The sequence below is a fragment of the Calliphora vicina genome, chromosome 1 (genome assembly GCF_958450345.1).
Source record: "Calliphora vicina chromosome 1, idCalVici1.1, whole genome shotgun sequence".
Classification (NCBI taxonomy): domain Eukaryota; kingdom Metazoa; phylum Arthropoda; class Insecta; order Diptera; family Calliphoridae; genus Calliphora; species Calliphora vicina.
This window is the reverse complement of record NC_088780.1, coordinates 13,920,289-13,940,931: the sequence shown is the minus strand read 5'-3', so window position 1 is coordinate 13,940,931 and position 20,643 is coordinate 13,920,289. Positions and strand designations below refer to the sequence as shown.

Below are 20,643 nucleotides of genomic sequence, written 5' to 3'. Positions count from 1 at the left end.
AATGTATAAATAAATTAATAATAAGCATAATTTAAATACAAATTAAAGATGAGAAATCCAATTTATTGTTCAGAAAATTCATATTGAAATTGAGAAATCTGAATTAATGTTTAAGAAATATGCAAATTTTAATGCTCATATTAACATTATTTCATCTAGAATATCACTTTTATTAAGAAAGTTATATTCGCTTGATAGATAATTTCTATTAGAAATCGTGACAGTTCTCATACAAAAATTCTATTATGTAATTGGAAGTACATCAAGAAATAGTATTTTTTCTTCCCTTTTACTATTGGGATTCACAATTAATGGCGTATCTTTAGAACGTAGTTTTTGGTTTTAATAACTTATGTGTCATTTTGAAGGGTACATAGCTGTGATTATACCCATCACCTTTGTGGTTGACAAAACAATGGAAACTTTTCCAAATATTTCATTAGTGGCCTAAAATTTGAAATATTTTTTTAAAAAATTTTAACATTTTTGTAGTATTTTATTTGTATACTTTTATTAACTTAATTTAACAAAAGACAAAGGATATAATTAATTAAATTCTAAAAATGAGAAAACTAAATTAAAAGATTTCTTTATTACGGCATTGACTAAACAATGGAAACTTAGGTATTATATTTACAAATATGGTCTGTCTAAACTTTGCAATAACTCAATATTTTGTTGGGTATCCCTTATTTTTTATAACTGCTACACATCGACGATGCTTTGAACCAATTAAAGAGTCAATGGTCTGCTTTGAAATAATTTGCCATTCCCTTATTATAACCGCCTCCGATAAATCTTCCTTCCTGGTGTAATTTTGGGTCCTTATTTTACGATCTACAATTTCCCATAGATTTTCTATGGGATTGAGATCTGGCGATTGGGCAAGCCACTTCAAAACACGTACCTCGTTGGATTGTAACCACTCGGTTACAACCCTAGAGGTGTGTTTCGGGTCGTTGTCGTGTTGGAATCTCCAAACTAGGGGCATATTTTCCTCAGCATATGGATACATAACATCGTTTAATATGGTTCTGTATCTTATACATCTCATGGTATCTTTTATAATATGAATTGAGTCCATACCTTGCCCTGTAAAACATCCCCATACCATAATATTGCCACCGCCAAACTTTACAGTCTTATTTGTGTACTTTGGATCTAATCTTTTTCCTTTTGGTCGTCTTACAAATGTTCTCCCATCACTGCCTTCCATTTCTGTATCGACCAGTTTAAATGATCCCTTGCAAATTGTAGACGAGCAGAACGGTTCTTTTTAGAAATGAAACCACTCATTTCTAAAAAGAACCGTTCACAGGACGATAGCAACCAAGACCAGCCTCATTTGCCCTGCGACTAACTGTTCGGGTACTTATTTCTAAATTTTAGGCTATTAACAACTTCTCGAGGTGTTATTTTTGGGAATTTCTTGAACTCTCTCGCTATTAAATTACATATCTTGTCTAGGAGTAGTCTTACGAGGTCTTCCACCTAAATGTTGAGTTTTTACAGAACCGGTCTCACGAAATTTCTTTATAATTTTTGAAACTGCTGATTTATTTATTGAATATTTGTCACAGATACTTTTTTGTTTTAAACCAGCTTTAAAATCGTTAATTATTTTATTTTTTAAGTCTTCACAAATCTTAACTTTAGCCATTTTCGTTAACTTTGAAAATAAGCAATTATGCGAAAAACTTAGAAAAAGAAATTGTGAAAAATTACCAGAATTTAAAAATAAAATAAAATAACTGTAAACAGGATGCTTTTTACATCGTTCTTATAAATATTATTTTCGTTTAACACTTCTTTCTTGCAGAAGTTTAAAACTTTCCATTGTTTTGTCAGTAGCGAAATAGTGAATATTTTTAATTTTGTTCCCTTTTTTCAGAATATAATTAATTATGTTGTTTGTTTTTCAGTTAATTTTTATAAATAAAACTATACAAGTAAAATAGTAAAAAAAAATTTTATTTTAAAAAAATATTTTAAATTTTGGGCTACATATGGAATATTTGGAAAAGTTTCCATTGTTTTGTCAACCACTGTATATGTAAGTTTGACATTCCGTTTATAATTTCCGACCCTATAAAGTATATATGTATATTCTGGATCCTTATAGATAGCGGAGTCGATTAAGCCATGTCCGTCTGTCTGTTGAAATCAATTTTCTGAAGACACCATATATCTTCGGGATCCAAATCTTTAATAATTCTGTCAGACATGCTTTTGAGAAGTTTCCTATTTAAAATCAGCAAAATCGGTCCACAAATGGCTGAGATATTTTAGACCTTTGCAACGACGTATATAAGATGTAAGTTGGACCTACAATGGGTCAAAATCTGAAAAAATATTTCTTAACCCGAATTTTTTTTTTCACCAAAAAAAAAATTAAAAAATCAAAAAAAAAATTTTAAATTTAAAAAAAAAAAAATTTTAATTTAAAAAATTTAAAAAAAAAATTTAAAAGTACAATTCGAAAAAAAAAATTTCAAAAAATTAATAAAACAACTTTGGAAAAAAAAAATTTTGTTTACCTAAAAATATTTAAAATTTGTATTTTGGAGTATAATTTGGTGAAGGGTATAAATGACTTCTTCTTTGGTTGAATCTTGAAAACGTTTGGTGGGTTGTGCATAAAGTTTAGAAAACTTAAATATTGTTAGGAAGTTAACAATATTAATTTAATGGTCTTTAAAGACTGTTTGCAATATTCCTCATGTTTATAAACATGGCCATCAGTAGAAGCTTCTATTTATCAAAAATGTTGATAGCACTCAGTTATTAGCATTGTTTGTAAGTACGGCAACACTAATTGTTTAAGCAGCTAACATTAAAGCTGTTAAAAGCTCTAGAATTCGATTTTTCATGAAGCTACTGGAAGGAAGGCGCTGTGTATAAATAGTGGCAGAGGTTGCAGTCGGCAGTCAGTTTATCAAATTTTAAATCACGGAAAGTTCAAATTGATCCAAACTTGTTAACGATATACAATATCTAAACTTTTTATCACACTTCAGTTAGTAAGTTTTGACAGCCTGTAGCTCCCACTGTTTTTCTATAGGGTGGTAAAAAGTTTAATTTATTAAATACCTTGATCTTCCTTTTCGTATCTCAATATAATTTTTCGGAAAAAAAGTTTTTTTTTACTATTAATAAATCAGATATCAATTTGTATTAAAAATTTGCCGGTTTTCAACAAAACAATCTGGCTGCCTTGCTATCATTGTGTTTAGCTTTTCTTACAACAACAAATTACAAAACTTGTTTTCGTTTTTGCTAACTTGTGTTTGTTTTTAAATTCGCACACTGACTGCTCTTGTCTGTCTCTGTGTTGTTTTTTTTGTTGCTGCTTTACTTCTTCTACTATTCCTTCATTTTGTTATTAAAATTAAGTGCATTGTTTATCATTTTATAGAAGTCCCACTGTGTTTTGTAATTTATACGTGTGTGTGTGTCAGTATGCATGTGGGGATAATTGTAGTTTTCCTGTACAGATTGTGAAAAGGATGATAGAAGCGGGTGGTGGGCAACATGTGAAAGATAAAAGTTAATTCCTACTACTGTCATGTTCTAAATAGTTGCTTCTTTTATCTCTCCCAACATGAACGTGTATGTATGTATGACTTTGTGAATTGTGTGGTTAAATTATCCTGCTGGGTTTCTTGATTGTTAAGTATTATTGTAACAAATTTTATTGAATTGTTGAACAAAATAACGTAGGTACTTGTTCAGAAAAAAATTTAAATTTTTATCGAGTTTTAAATAAAATTGGTTGAATGAACTTAAATTTTGAATGTGAAAATGTAAAACAAAATACATTTGAAGAGTTCAAATTTAAAATTTTGATAATAAACTCGTGTGTGAAATATGTAATTTATACATACCTATTTGATTAAGAAAATATTGTTACAAATGTTGCGAATGTATAAAAAGAAGAAACAAATAGAAATTTGGCCTAATTTTGTTTTGAGCAAAATGTTAATATTACCTATACAAGTAAGAAGAAGAAAACTATAATTGCTGAATTATGATCATTAAAGTTTAAAAATTTAATATTTTTTTAGTAATCTGAAAAGAATACACTTTAAAATTTAAACCAAACTAATTAAGTTTTTTTTAAAATTATTGTAAAATACAAATTGGAGTTAGGTAAATAATGCAGCATGACAATAATATTTAAAAAATTGTTTAATTAATATTTTTACCAACTAAAATAATAATTTCCTTGGAGTTCTCTGTAATCATGTTTAATTTTAGTTATTTATCCCGTTTTCTTTAAATCTTTCAAATTTAAAATGTAACGTTTAAGTTTATCTCTTTTTGAATCATCCTGTATAAAAAAAATCAATTTAAATATATTTCGTATGCACCCTGTTTTAAAACAACCCTGGTTTTGTTTACAAATGGCGCAAAGCTGATGTCAAAAAATGCAAAAAACAAACATCTGCTAAAATTCCAAACAACAAACAAAATTTGCTAAAAACAGTTCAAAACTAAATAAAAAACTAAGTGAACAATATTAAAACACATAAAAAACATGTCGAGTACACCTACTAAAACTAATAATCGCGAACCGGATTATAAAACACCAAAAAAACATGATAGATCCAAAGTTAGAACACCTAAATCAAAAGGCCTTAAAGCTGTGGAAAATTTAATGCACCATGATACAACCACAGACAGTTCAGCAACAGATGAACCCATTGAGGTAATAGTTGAGGATCCTGGTGATGAAAATTCCTTGGATACCTCCCAGAGCCGTAGAAAATCGGGCCGTATGTTAAGCCCGAATAAAAGATATAATGCAGATTTTGTATTAGGCTCAGGAGGTCGTGGTAGTAATCGCAAAAGAAATGCTGCAAAGAGAAATGAGGTAACGGATGATGAGCAGGAAGATGATGATACAGATGTTGATTTTGTAGTAGATACAGTGGCAAAACCCAAAGCAGGCGATTTACAATTGTTGGAAGAAGAAGTAGAGTTGGCCGGTAAGGCAATGTTTGGTTTTAATACACCTAAGAAGAAGGGTGGCATGGCTTTGGCGGCCTTGAATACACCCAAAGCACCGGTAACACCAAAAACTCCCAAAACACCCGGCAGGTTGGGTAAAACACCGGATGGTAAAAGAGCCAAAAAAGCATTGGAACCAAAAACTCCCTCTAGAGTGCGTACTAAAGTTAAAAATCGTAAGTTTTTCTTTGTACGGTTGCTGAAATTCTTAATTTAACTAACATTTAATAAAATTTGCAGAAATCGCCAAATTAGTGGAGGTTGATTCTGGTTCAGATTTTTCGGCCGATGAAAGTGATTTTGCGCCCTCGGGTAGCGAAAGCTCATCGAGTGACAATGACTCTTCCGCTAGCGACAACGAAGCAGATGATGAGCCTAAAACACCATGTAAGGGACGTAAACCCATAGTTGTGCCCATACTACCCAAAACACCCTCTGCGGCTCGTCTAAGGCAATCATCCCGTGTTAAGAAAAATGCTGATTATATACCCGAATGTGAAAGCTACTTTCATTCACACTCCAGCACTAAAATTCTCACTTCCGATCATACGCTAGATCGTTTGAAAAATCCACGATTACCTGCAGATCGTCTGTTTTCTTTATTATCGGAAATGACATTGTCTACAGAACATGAATCGTCCATTAATGCCATAATGGATGAGTACAAATCTTACTTTCCCAAATGGCTTTATATTTTAAATGAGGGCTATAATATACTGCTGTATGGATTAGGCTCCAAACGCCAGCTTTTACAGTCATTTCATCGCAGCGTGCTGTCACAACAACCTGTCCTGGTAATCAATGGTTTCTTTCCCAGTTTAACGGTGAAAGATATTCTAGATAGTATTACAAATGATATTTTAGATGCTGGCATTAGTCCGGGCAATCCGCATGAGGCTGTGGATATGATTGAAGAGGAATTTGCATTAATTCCTCAGACACATTTGTATTTAATTGTTCACAATTTGGATGGTTCTATGCTGAGGAATTCAAAGGCTCAGTCGATATTGGCACGTTTGGCCAAAGTACCTAATATTCATATGCTGGCATCGGTGGATCATATTAATACACCTTTAAGTAAGTATAGGTATTTTTTTTATATATTTTTGTTCTCAATAAAATCCAGGTCGAATAAACGAATCACAAAAATTAAAAAAAATCCCACGTTCGAATTAGTATTCGCTCATATACGAATTTTTGATGATAAAGTTTAAACGTTACATACGTAAACTTTTAAACAAAATACAAATATTATAAATTAATTATAAATTAATTATACATTTAATTTTTCTTATTTCATTTTCAGTATGGGATCACACAAAACTTAGCAACTTTAATTTCTCCTGGTGGGATTGCACCACTATGCTGCCATATTCAGATGAAACTGCATTCGAAAATTCCCTATTGGTACAAAATTCTGGCGAGTTGGCTTTATCGTCTATGCGCAGTGTGTTTTTGTCATTGACCACAAATACTAGAGGCATTTACATGATTATCGTTAAACATCAGTTAAAAAATAAAGGAAATGCTAATTATCAAGGTAAGAATTAATTTTCAAATTATTTTTATATAAGTTTTCTTATTATTTTTAATATTTATAGGCATGCCTTTCAAGGATCTATATTGGAGCTGTCGAGAAGCCTTTTTAGTCAGTTCAGATTTGGCTTTGAGAGCACAATTAACCGAATTTTTAGATCATAAATTGGTGAAATCGAAAAGAAGCGTAGATGGTTCCGAACAGCTAACCATACCCATAGATGCTGCACTGTTGCAGCAGTTTTTGGATGAGCATGAGAAAAAATAATAATAAATATTTACTTTTGCTTTTAGTTAAGATTTAAAGTTATTTATTAATTCTAAAAGTATATGTTTAGATTTTTGATACTTTTTTTTGTAATAAAATCCTAAAAAATTGTTGAAAAATTGCGGGTAAAACTTCTTAATTATTGAAGATTATGAAGGGCAAATATATGATTGAAAGAAAATTAATTTTAAATCGATTACCACGAAGTTTGAAACCATATAGATATGGTTATTATGTAAAAAATATGCTTCAGGATAGACCATCTTTTATTATATATATTGAATTAAATTTGATTGAAATCGGTTCAGTATTTGTGCAGATGTATAAAAAACCTACGGTTTCAATCATGTGAAACAATAGATGGCGCTGTTCGCATACTAAGCCAGTACTGCCAAGTTTTTTAATTATGCTTCATAGTAAAGATCGCTTATATCTCCGAAATTACTCTGCCGATATCTTTATTCTGCCTTTACACCTTTTTGTGATCTTGACAAATAATGTTGCCTTAAAACCCCGAAAATATGCTATATGTTTCACCATCAATTTTATTAAAGAGTTAGTTTATTGTTTTTGAAGTTCGTTTGTGTTAATGAAATAGTTTTTTTTAATTATATAGCTTTTTCTAAATAAAAACCAATTCAAATTATGAGAATTTATAATTTTTTATTTTTAAATTATTTGTTGTAGTTGTTGTTTTTCTTTTTTATTTATTTATTATTTTTTAAATATTTTTAAAGTGTGCTTAAGTATTAAATTGTTTTTGTCGGATTTTTTGTTTTAGTTTTTAAAGTACTACGCTTAATAATGCATTTCGTTTTTCATTTAATTAAATTTAACGAGATTTTCTAAACATATCATCGCCATTTTGCAATTTGTTCTTTGTGATTTTTTTTTACATTATTTTAAAGGTTTTCCAATATTTGTCACTAAGTTTGGTTTCATATAAAGAAAACTAAATAAATGTAAAATATTTGATTTAAAATAAAATTTGTTAATGAAAACATTTGTGTAAGAAACTTAAACAAAATTATAAATTAGTTTAATTATGTATTTTGTTTAATTTTTATTAAGTTTCTTTAAGTTTAATGGTGGTCTGTTGTTTTACTTACACTTGTATTGTTTATTTTATTGTATTTTAACACAAACTTAGTTATTTCTATTTTATTTTATTTGTTCTTCTTTGTTAATTAAAAAAAAGTGGTCATTACTTTGTGTTATTGTTACTCAAAAGTTAATTATTTATTTATTGTATGAATTTGTTTCATCTCTAAGACATTTATCTAGATAAACTTATTGTATAATATAACTACTATTGTTTTGTTGAACATTTTTATTTTTAGAAATTTTTAGTTAAGGGATATAAGAAAAAACGGAAAATCTAGCAACAAAACAAGCAGAGAAAAATAAAAAAATAACCATTTATAAAAATTATTATTTAAAAAACAATTCCAAACAGCCAGAATATAAATCTGTGCTGATTTGTTTCTATTTTGTCACATTACAAAGGTTTTACAAACATCTTTAACAAATTGTAATGTTTAACGCAAAATAATTTCTAACATAAATATTTATTTTAGATAAACAAACACTTTTTTGTTACACAATTTCTTTTCCTATCGAACAACATAAAATTCATTCAAAACGGTTCAGTAATTGCGGAGTTATAGAGGATTTTCGGAAATTTGCTTAAAATACACAAAAAAAATACGATTTTCAATCATGTGAAACACTAGATGGCGCTGTTGTTACACTTAAACAGTGCTGCCAAGTTTGGTAATTTTCCATTACACCTAAATTCTTCTATAACTTGGCTAAAACTGAACCGATTTCGGTAAAATTGGTAACATTTGAAAGCTCTTGAAATCTAGTTTTAGAATTAAGCTAAAATATTTTAAATTGTTTTTGGAAACCTGTGATTTACTTCATATTTGTTAAAGTAGTTATGGTTTTTTGTATATGAATTGCTTTAGCTTTTAAATTTGTGTGTAAAATTGAATTTTTTAATCTTGAAACACTTACAGTGGACTGTGATGATTCTTGTGCATAAATATTTACATAAATAAACCACTTTACAAGCTTGGAAAAAATAGATTTTGAGAGGGTTTTAAAGTCTTTACAAAGCAGAATTTTTTAGGGATTCAATTATTTGTATTAAAGTAAAATTTTATGCCGGAAAACAGTATTTGAATACGTTTACAAAAATGTTTCTAATGGCTGCATTTATATAGTTTAATAGGAATCAAAGTTGAAATTACTTAATTGTAAATTTTAATATTGAACATGAATTTAAATCATTTTGGACTATTATTTACTTTGTATATAAAGAATATAGAAATTGTTGCTTCACATAGGCCAAAATTTATAAATATTAAGATAATAAGAAACTTACATCATAAGAATGATAGAAACAGTATTATTGAAATCTTTACAAATTATTTCCACTAACTATATTATTGGGCAGTATTTCCTACGATTTTTTAATAGTAAAATACTTTATATGTGGCAGGATATCAAAGGTACTTAAAAAAATAAAATAGTACTGAATTTTTCCCATTTATCTGTCAGATTAAGTTATAATGTATCTGTCTAAAATCTATCCTCATTTTAACCACAATATCTCTGGAAAACTCCTTGAATTCAGAATTCACAATATTAACTCGTACATAAAGAATCCACTCAAACATTTTCTTCAATTTCCTCCTAAACAAATACAAAGTTTTATTAAATGTGTTATTCAACAAAATCTACTTTTCAATACCTTTTCAACGACACATCATTTGTTAATTTTACATTAGTAGTTTCCGAGTTATAAACGATTTCATGTTTCTATATAATATACGTAAAATTTACTAAACTTGGCAGCACTGTTAACATGTATCAACAGCGCCCTCTATTGGTTGACATGTTTCAATTTATGCAAAATGTTTGTGAGTTAAAGAAAATTTTGCAAAAAGTGCCATAACTCGGAAACTAATGGTCGGATTAATTTGAAATTTATATGAATTAAGAGAGTGAAATATAAGCTATAAAAAGTAAGCCTCTTTTAAGACCTGATTTAATTAATAATGGGGAATTTTAGGGAAAACAACTAAGAAAAACAAATTCGCTTAAATATACATTTAGTTTAATAATAAATAGTTAAGGAAATACAAAGCCGATTTTAATGATTTAAGTAGCATTTAATAGAAAGAAGTTTTAAGAAGATGTTGAGATTTATATTTGCCAGGGTTGCCATATAAATTTTAGAAGTTTTTTTTAAAGGAATTGTAGACGTAGTGAAAATCTCTAAATATTAAGATAATAAGAATCTTACATCAATATAGTGATAGAAACAATGTTATTAAAATGTTAACAAATTATTTCCATTAACTATAAGTTTCTTAAATCTTTTAAATAGAGAAAACTAGTTTATTTGTGCAGGATATGGCAGGATATTAAAGGTACTTCAAAAAGTTTATTAGTATTGAAATTTTCCCATTTAAACCCCCTCTGTCAGATTAAGTTATATTGTATATGTCTAAAATCTTACCCCAGTTTTAGCACAATATCTTTGGAAAAGCCAGCTTGACTCCAGATTTCACAATATTAACTTATGCATAAAGAATCTACCTCAAAGATTTTCTTCAATTTCCTCCTAAACAAATAGAAAGTTTTATTAAATCTAATATTTAACCAAATCTACTTTCCAAGACCTTTTCAACGACACACCATTTGTTAATTTTGCATAAGTAGTTTCAGAGTTATAAACGATTTTATATTTCTATATAATATACGTAAAAGTTACCAAACTTGGCAGCACTGTTAACATGTATCAACAGCGCCATCTATTGGTTGACATGTTTCAATTAATGCAAAATTTTTGTGAGTTAAAGAAAATTTTGCAAAAATTGCCATAACTCGGAAACTAATGTTCGGATTAACTTGAAATTTGTATGAATTAAGAGAGTGAAATATAAGCTATCAAAAGTAAGCCTATTTTAAGACCTGATTTACTTAATAATGGGGAATTTTAGGGAAAACAACTAAGAAAAACAAATTCGCTTAAATATACATTTAGTTAAATAATAAATATTTAAGGAAATACAAAACCGATTTTAATGATTTAAGTAGCATTTAATAGAAGGAAGTTTTAAGAAGCTGTTGAGATTTATATTTGCCAGGGTTGCCATATAAATTTTAGAAGTTTTTTTTAGAGGAATTGTATATTTTTGCAAGTTGTACAACAATTTTTATAAAATTTATGTTATTTCTTGAAAAACAGTTTTAGAAATGTGATAAATATTTATTTAACAATAATTTATCACGTTTTTAGGGTTAGAGTTTGTGCATTAAATAAATATTTTGTATTTTAATACACATATTGTTTCAACATTGATATTTCGAAAAATAATAACGTAATTTGTGGAATTTTATAGGAAATAGTTTTAAAAATCGTATACAAAGTATTTTAAATAGAGCTGATATACATTTTGTATATTAGAATAATTTCAAAATGAAATGTCTACGAAAAAAAATAAGTTATGTTGGAAAAAAATATTTTCAAATATATAATTTTTGGAAATTGTTGAAGAAATATTATATTTCGTAAACAAGTGTGTTTCCGTTTCAAAATAAACGTCTTAAATCTATAAAATATCACGAAAATAATATAAAAAAAGTGAAGAATTAAAATCATAGTTTGATGTTGTAGGGGTAAATATTGAAAACTCTCCCTAATGTTTCTACCTTATGTGTTATCATGTATCATGGGTTCTGATTTTTTCCATTTGAAACATTTTTTCAAACACACTTTAAGCATGCAAGGTTTGTCGCTAAATATTTTCTAAAATAAACAAGCAAACTTGCTATATAAGCAATTATTAAATAGACAATTTCTTTTTCTATATAATAACACAAATTTCATTGAAATCGGATCAGTAATAACGAAGTTATTATAGTTTTTCTGAAATTTGTTTAAAATGCAAATTAACTGCCGATTTTCAATCATGTGAAACACTAGATGGCGCTGTTGACACACTTGAACAGTGCTGCCAAGTTTTGTAGTTTTCCATTACAGCTAAAATCGGCTATAACTCAGCAATTATTGGACCGATTTAAATAAAATTGATAACATTTGAAAGCTATTGAAATCTAGTTTATGCTTTATACTTAAAAATTCAAAATTATAGCTAAAATCAGCTATAACTTTGATATTATTTGAATGCTGTTGATATAGAGTTAAAAAATTAAGCTATTATAAGCTCAAAATATTAAATGTACCAAAAATAATGTCACTATAAGTTTTAAAATAATTGTTTGTAAAGAAAAGAACATGGATACGGTTTTGATTTTACTTTACCACATCCTTCTATGAGCGAATAATTATCTGAATACATTTTAAATTCATTGTATTTTTTAGGAACTTTAGAAAACCCCTTTTTTGAATAATTATCTGAATATATTTTAAATTCATTGCCTTTTTTGGAAACTTTAGAAAATCCCTTCTTTGTAACCCTTTAATGTGAAAGTCAAAAAGTCAGTCAAACTTTTAAAATAAATAAGAAAAATAAAAACACTTGTAATTTTTTTTTTTTAGGTTTTACTTGCACAAAATCTGTGTTTCTTTTATATTCTTGTAATGTTTAAAATCAATTTGTTTTGTTTGTTGCTGTTGTTTCTATAATAAATTTGCATTTCATGTAGATAAATTTACTTAAAATTTTAAAGACAATTATACAAAAAAAAATACTTATTAATTAAACAATAAAAAAAACAGAATTAGAATTATAATTATTAAAAAGTATAATAGCAGGAAAAAAAATTAAAAAGTTTACTTTAATTTAAGTTTAATTAAAAAGAAAACACATCAAGCTAGAGATTTATTTTAAAGTGTAAGAAAAAAAAATAGAACTGAATGAATAAAATTGTGTTTAAAATTAAAACTTATTGATAAATTAACAAAATATTTAAGACGTTCTTGGAAAAGTTATTAGTAATTTGCTAATACAAAAACACATTTTTGAAATTTCAAGTTTTAAAGAGAAAAAAATTAAAAAAAATTTTTGTTTTGTTTAGTTTTGAAATAGTGAAAGTAATATTTTGATTTTACGCTTAATTGGCGGGTTGTGTGTGGTAAATAAAATTCTAAAATATTATTAATTAAAGATATGTTGGTTAAACCAATAGATAATTAAATTAATTAATAAAAAAAATTATCATTAATAATATTAAATTTTATACAAACTCAAAATCAAAAAAAAAAAAATCATAAAAATTAAATTAAGAAAAAAATTATAATAAAAATTAAAACTTAAGTTATAAAATAATAAACAATAAAAGATTCTTAAAATTATAGAAAATAAGTTGTTGAAAATAAGCAAAACATCTTCTTTTTATTTTTTTTTGTTTGTTTGTATAACATATAGAAGCAGCAAAGGAATTAAAAGATAGTCCAGTATTTGGAAATCTAAAGCTTAAGCAACATTTTTTTGTTTTCTTGATATAAAGCAAAAAACAACATAAGTGGTTAAAGAAAATGTTTAAGAATTTTTTAAACATTTTGCTGAAAATTTCAAGTCCTTAAGAGATTTTAAAGGAATTTGTTTTAAAATATCAATGAAAATGTTGCTTAAGTTGGCCATTATATATTTGCTATTGTATTTATTATTATTATTGTTGTCCTTTAAAGGGGTAAAGAAATGAACATAAAAATATTTAAAGATTTTAGACAATTTCAAAATAAAATTAAAGGTTTTTAAGGTTATTATTAAATCATTAATTAGGTTTATCTGGTTCAAATTGTTGATGTTGTTTTTGTTGTAGTAGTAGTTGTTATTATTACTATTATTTGTGTTTGTATTGTATTTGTTTTTGTTGTTATAGTAGTTATTATTGTAATAATAGTAATAATTGTAATAATAATTATAATAATAATAGTTGTAGTAGTAAGAATAGTTTTTGTTGTTGTTTGTTTTATTTTTATAATAATAATAATTATTGTTGTTGTTGTTTTTATTATTATTATTATTATAATGATGATTATCTATGTATTTGTTGTTGCTGTTGTTGTTATTATTTGTGTTGCTACTACTAAAATTTCAGCTCATTTTTACACGTTTCCTGGGTGGTCCGATCGGTGGGATTTGTTGTGTTGCAAGCGCTCGAAATGCCTCAGCAATTAAATGTGAATGTGTTGTGATCATGTTTTGCCAACCTTGAGTTTCCATAACATCGGTGGCATGACTAAAATTAGAAAAAAATAATAAGTAAAACAAGTCGTAATAAAAAAAAGTTTTATCGGTAATGTTTAGCAACATGTTTATAAAAGGACTGAAACAAAATTCAGTAAAAAAATTTTTTTTTTTTGCAAAATATTAAAAAAATTTATAGCTTAACTAAATATTTTATATTTTTGCAGAAAATGTTTACCAAAGACTTATTAGCAACATGTTGCCAAACATTTTTATTAAAAATATAACAACTTCTATCTTCAGAAATTAAAAAAGTACAAATTTTAAAAATATTTAATTTAAAACTTTCAAATTGGAGTGATAATTTCCATTAAAATTAAAATATTTAATAATTTTTCAATAAAGTTGTTATCCAGAGACATTTTGGCCACATGTTGCTAAACATTTTTATTCAAAAGTTAAGTTTTTTTTAAAAAATTATTAAATTTTTATTGCACAATAAAATTGGGAAACAATTGGGTTCTTAGCAACATGTTGCCAAACATTTTTATCGAAAATATAAAACTTCTGCTTCCTGAATTTAAAATTAGAACTCTTGCATGTTGCCTGAATTAAAACTCTAAAATATAAATTTTTTAGCAACATGTTGCTAAACATTTTTAATCAAAAGTTAAATTTTCTTTAAAAAATTATTAAATTTTCGTTAGGTTGTCATAAATTTTATTGCAAAATAAAAATTTAAAACAAAATGATTCCTAGCAACATGTTGCTAAGAACTCTTGCATGTTGCCTGATTTAAAACTCTAAATTAAGTGGAGAATTTTCATTAATAACTAAATATTTAATAATTTTACAAAACACTTAGTATCCAGAGACATTTTAACAACAATGTTGCTAAACATATTTATTAAAATGTTAAGTTTTCTTTAAAAAAGTATTAAATTTTCATTGCAAAATAAAATTTGGCAACAATTGGATTCTTAGCAATATGTTGCTAAACAATTTTTATCAAATTTAAAAAAAAGTCTACTTCCTGAATTTAAAATCATAACTTTTGCATGATGCCTGAATTAAAACTCTAAAATAAGTGTGAGAATTTTCATTTAAAACCAAATATTTAATAATTTTGAAATAAACTTGGTATACACGGACATTTTAACAACAATGTTGCTAAACATATTTATTCAAATGTTAAGTTTTCTTAAACAAATTTCAATTTTCGTTAGATAGTCATACATTTTTATTGCAAAATAGAAATTGGTAACAAAAGGATCCTTAGCAACATGTTGGCAAACTTTTTTTTTAAAGAAATTGTAAAAATTCTGCTTCATGTATTTAAAAAAAGAACTCTTGCATGTTGCTTGATTTAAAACTCTAATATAGGAGTGAACATTTTCATTTAAAACTAAATATTTCATAATTTTCCAAGAAACTTGGTATCCAGAGACATTTCAGCAACATGTTGCCTAGAACATATCTGAATCAAATTTAAACTAAAACCAAATATTTAAAATTTCTCAAAAGCTGACTGCATGTTGCCAAACATTTGAAATATAATTCTAACTTCCAAACCAAATGTTTTCCTAATTGAAAAGTGTATACATATGTGGAAAAACTAATGGCAACATGTTGAAACATTTCTTGACAAAAACTAAACCCCTGTTTACAGAGATTATAGGAAACTAATTGTAAGTAATTGAAAACTCTTAAATTGCATGAATTTGTCAACAAATTGTCAAATATATAAGTTGACTGATACATGTTTAAAACATAAAAATGTTTAGCAACATGTTTGATGATATTTTCTATATGTTTCGATAAACGAAAAAGCCCTACAATCAAAATGAACACAGAAATTTTATTTTAAATAATTTAAACTTGAAAAACTGACCACATATTTATTAATTTTCTATTTATTTTTTTGTTTTTTAGCAATATTTAACTTAAACAAGCTTTTAAATAAATACAAAATATGCCTATTATTTAAACACACATCACTCAACATAAATAGTATGTAGACATTTTACAAATTTAAAATAATTAAAATAATTAAAATTTCTTTACAAACCCAACTAAAAATAACTTAAATTTCATAATCGAAGGCCAATAAAACAACATTATAAACATGTTTCTAAACATCACTAAATCTAAAAAACCAATATTTTAAATAATGGTGTTGCTTGAAAACAAATAAATAAATAAATATACTTACGTATTTATAAAATCTATCGTTTGTGCTTTCAATTGATCCGCACTATGGAGATCGGCTAATATTAAGGTTTCAGCTGCTGTTTCAACGGAGAGATTAACGCACAGCGCTTCCTCACACATTACTTTCAGCTTTTCCAAAGCGTACTGGAAACAACAACAAAAAAATAAAATAAAGAAAAGAAAAGGAAATGCCATATTAGTAAATTCATTAAAGCAAATCCTGCTCAGAAATAATTACCTTATCAGCTGCTGCTAAGAGATCATCGGCCATTTTATCTAAATTAGGCGCTTTGCCAGTATAAATAAAACGTAACATTTCTTTTAAAACTTCATGATCAACATCCGTTATGGCGACACGATTCAATTTACGCTCTTCCATCTCATGCTCAAACATGGCAGCAAAGACATCGCTGCGTGCTAAATGTAAAAAAACAAAATGAAAAATATTAATTAGTTTTTGTTTAATTTCGAATAAGGTTGGTTTTACTAACCTGCCAATATAGCTTTATGTGCTTGGAATTCACGGCCACCTACGGCTAACGTTACATCACTAAATTTCTCATTATCAAAGAGATTGCCCAAATCTTCGCTCAATTTACATTCGGGCACTTTAAATTGTACAATATTTGATTGACCAGAAATATTAACACTATCGGCCACAACACTAACTTCGCAGAATATTGTCAATTTGTCCTCGGGCAGTAGACCGTTGGCTTCATCCAATAGAAAATCTCGTCTAATGAACTTTTTGAAACCCCAATCCTTGCCTTGTACAAAACGGTATGCTCTGTTGGGGGAAAAAAAAGGAAAAGAAATTTGTTAGTAATTTCGTAAAAATGTTTTTGCCAAATCAATTGCTATAGAAATGAATTAAACAATTAAAAATTTGAATTCAACTGAACATTTAGGACACGTATTTGATAATAAAGCATGTTATTTTATTTATATTTCACATGATTTTGGCAGATTTGAATTATGTTGCTTTTGCAACATGTTGCGAAACATTTTTTTCCCACAAAAAACTTATAGGTGTTGCTAATTATATTTTGGAGTAATTTTTCTTAGTTTTAAAGGTGAACGTGTTACAAATTATGTAAACATTAAAATATTAAAATTTTGTGCCTTTAAAAAGAAGTTTGTAAACATTATTTCTTAAGCAACATGTTGCCTAATCCATTGTAATATAACATAATAAAGCATTTAATATTCATTAATCAAATTAAATAAATTTGGGAGTGAAATTTGTTGATAAAACAACATATATCAAAATTGTTTCATATTTTAAAAGATTATTGTAATCCAAACATTAGATTTTAATTCATTGGCTTTGGCAACATGTTGCGAGACATTTTTTAAGTTAATCTTATATTAAACAAAAGGTTTAATATATAGATAGTTTTCATTGTACCAACCTCTGTGATTCCATGGCTTTGGTTTCTTCTCTTTTAGCATTTAATATGGAAAATTTAAATTTGGCTCTAACTTCTGATTTATTGCAGGAAACTAATAATAAATATAAGGATAAATAATCTTTACTTTCTTCATCTAAACCTTTTGGATTAACACGTAAACACCTAGAAAATACAAAAAAAAAAACATTAATCAATAAAAAAATTCGAACAAATTTTCAACTGAAAAACTCACCATTTTAATTTGTCATTAGCACCGGCAGAGAATGTGGAGGATTTTAAAACTTCGCCCATCTCCTCACGACAAAAACTAAAATTATTTATGGTCCACATATAACTAAATTTAACCACTTTCACCTGTAATCAAACAAAAAAAAAAAAAACAAAATCAAATATAAGCTAAAGAAATTTTAAAAGCAGGAAGTCTTAAAAAAAGAATTTTTAACAAGACAAAAGGAATCTTTTAAAGTATTGTAATATGAGCTGAGATTAAAGATTAAGGATAATACATTCTTAAGAGGTTTTATATTACAATTGTTAAAAGAGAAACATTATCTTTTTTTAAGAAGTACATATTTGCAAAAGAAAAACCTACCTGTGTGTAACACCAGTTCTCAGCAACTGGTGTATTTACTTCCGGTAAAGGCGGTGAAGGTACGCGACTAACCGCCATTGTACTACTGGATGCGTTAAGGTTAGATGTCACTCTAGCAGTTTGACTTGCCTGACATTCATTCACCGGCAATCTAAAAATATAAATAAAAACAACAAATTAGTAAAATTTATAAAAATTTTAAAAAGGATTATAAAAAATTTGTAATAAGAAAATGCTTTAGATAAGGGACACATAAAATCATCAATAAAATACACAAAAATTATAAAAATTTTCACATAACTTGGCTACAATTTAAAAACAAATCATTTGTCTTACAGTTTTGCATAAAAATCTAACAAAACATTGGGATGAAATGAAATTTTCGCAACCTTTATGAGTCAAGATGTTTAGAAACATGTTGCAGACATAAAATCATTAAAATTAATAATACAGGACAAATTTCAAAGCAAATTTAATTAAATTGAAAAACAAATAATAATTCTTACAGTTTTAGATAAAAATCAACAAAAAAAAGAAACATTCCTAATGTTTATAAACATGTTGCAGACACAAAATTAATAATAATAAAAAAAACAATAATTTTTTAAAATGTTTACATCCAAATCTTGCAAAAATACCCAAATATTAAAGCAGCTGGACATTTTTACTAATTCGCAGTATAATTTTGTTTTGAAAACCATTATTTATAATAAATTTTTATTAAAAAATAAGTAAAAATAAAAAACAATAATCTTTTTTAAATTTATACATCAAAATCATTTAAAGTTTTTCACTCTTCACAGTTTAATTTTGTAATATTTTCTAAACTCTTTGCAATATTTTTGTTTAATTTTAATCCTAATCTTTGAATTTTTTCAATAAGAATTATCTCACCTTGGCTGGTAAACTAATTCCATAATATTACGATCAAATTCTACTTTAATTAAATTTAAATACGATGATGAGTTCGACTCGGGACTAGATGTGCTGGGTGAATATTCGGATGAAGATGAAGAGGAGGATGGCGAAGAGTATGGAGACGGTGGTGAAGACATTACATTTAATAATTTCAACAATAACGAATTATTATCCAGTTTGATAAAAAATTCCAAAGAAAATGTCCACAATAAATTATAGAAATGCATAAAATTTTAACAAAAAACAAATAATTTAACACATAAAAAACAAAAAAAATATTTAACAAAAAAACAATTTAAACAAATTAAGACTAGAAACACGGTTACATAAAACGAGTTAATGAACTTTAAAGTAATTTTTCTTTATAAATTTTTTTAGTTAAAAATAATGAACATAATACAGTTATTAAATTATTGTTGTTGTTTTCTTATAAACCCGAGAGTGTGTGAGAGAGAGAGACAACAAAAATAACGGTTTGTTTTTAAATGTAATAAGAGCACTTTGGTTTTAAATGTAAACAAAACAACACAGAGTGATTCCTATAGGAATTATTTTCTTTTTTAAAATTTTTCTTAAATTTCTGTTACTGCTGCACGTCTTTAATGATTGCTGGACTTTAATAAACTAAATTGAAATTGTGTTTTTATATTACAGCAAAATGAAAATATAGCAACAGTTTTTTTTTTTAATTTGGTAAAAGAACATTTCAAGGATTATAAACCCCAAACAATTGAATCAAAAGATTTGTTTGCAGCAGCCAATATATCCTTAGAATATCACTCAAACTCCTTACTCATCATGTAAAGACAGATGTAACGAAGATTTCTGCTACTTCTTTTGTTAAAACTTGGCGCTCAATTAAAGTAAAGAAAAATCTGCTCAAAACCAAATATGTCATAGCAGCTAGAAAGAAACATTGCAGATTGCAGTAGTCGTGTGGCCATCAAGGTAGTTTTAAATCTAAAAATTTTCAAGGTGTTACACACACACATTAAAACAAACAAAAAGGACCTTTTTGTTTTATCCACTAACACATCCGTTTGAGCAAATGTAGGCGATTGCTTTGTTTCAACAAATAAAAATCCATTATAAAATATGCTGCTCAGATGATGAGTATATTGACTCAAGGGTGGTGGAGATTCTAAAGGTGTTTTACGATTTTTTTTTGTTGTTATGTGTATTGTCATCAAGGTGAACAAACTGTATGATTTTGTTAAATATTTTTTCGAAACCAGTTGTAAATTTAAAAGGTAAATAAAGGTATTGAAATAAAAATTGTATGGTTTTTTGAAAAAAAAAAATGATTTAAACAAACGCATTTGAAAATAACAACAAAGGTTAAAACAAAAAATCTTGCTAAATGGAAACATAAATATGAGGAAAAGAATAAGGCAATTTCATTGAACTTTTTTTTATATAAATAACATTGAATGAAAATAATACATATAGACTTTTTAACGCTTACTTATAGATAAATAATCATACAGTTTAAAAATAAATTTATATATTTAAAAAATATTTATATAA

At 26.7% G+C, this 20,643-nt stretch overlaps 2 protein-coding genes across 5 annotated transcripts in view; one reads left to right on the top strand and one right to left on the bottom strand.

Annotated features, from left to right (window-relative positions):
* Nucleotides 1–4,462: 4,462 nt before the first annotated feature.
* On the top strand, nucleotides 4,463–6,930 carry Orc2 (origin recognition complex subunit 2). Its single transcript, XM_065516185.1, has 4 exons — nucleotides 4,463–5,186; nucleotides 5,251–6,087; nucleotides 6,317–6,550; nucleotides 6,612–6,930. Exons 1-4 carry the CDS (start codon nucleotides 4,538–4,540, stop codon nucleotides 6,812–6,814), a joined length of 1,923 nt encoding a protein of 640 aa, XP_065372257.1. The 5' UTR covers nucleotides 4,463–4,537; the 3' UTR covers nucleotides 6,815–6,930.
* A 5,556-nt stretch (nucleotides 6,931–12,486) lies between these two features.
* The window catches only part of rdx (BTB/POZ and MATH domain-containing protein rdx), a 253,136-nt gene continuing 244,979 nt past the window's right edge, over nucleotides 12,487–20,643 (bottom strand). For 3 of the 4 annotated variants that reach the window (XM_065499085.1, XM_065499084.1, XM_065499082.1), the window contains 7 exons: nucleotides 18,199–18,349; nucleotides 17,839–17,960; nucleotides 17,607–17,768; nucleotides 16,686–16,981; nucleotides 16,433–16,611; nucleotides 16,196–16,338; nucleotides 12,487–14,035 (listed from right to left, as the gene is read on the bottom strand). In XM_065499085.1, coding sequence (XP_065355157.1) covers nucleotides 13,891–14,035; nucleotides 16,196–16,338; nucleotides 16,433–16,611; nucleotides 16,686–16,981; nucleotides 17,607–17,768; nucleotides 17,839–17,960; nucleotides 18,199–18,276 — 1,125 coding nt within the window. In that variant the 5' untranslated portion in view covers nucleotides 18,277–18,349 and the 3' untranslated portion in view covers nucleotides 12,487–13,890. Of the gene's footprint in view, nucleotides 14,036–16,195; nucleotides 16,339–16,432; nucleotides 16,612–16,685; nucleotides 16,982–17,606; nucleotides 17,769–17,838; nucleotides 17,961–18,198; nucleotides 18,350–19,092; nucleotides 19,247–20,643 lie in introns of those variants that run through there. The other variant, XM_065499083.1, reaches the window with a different exon arrangement.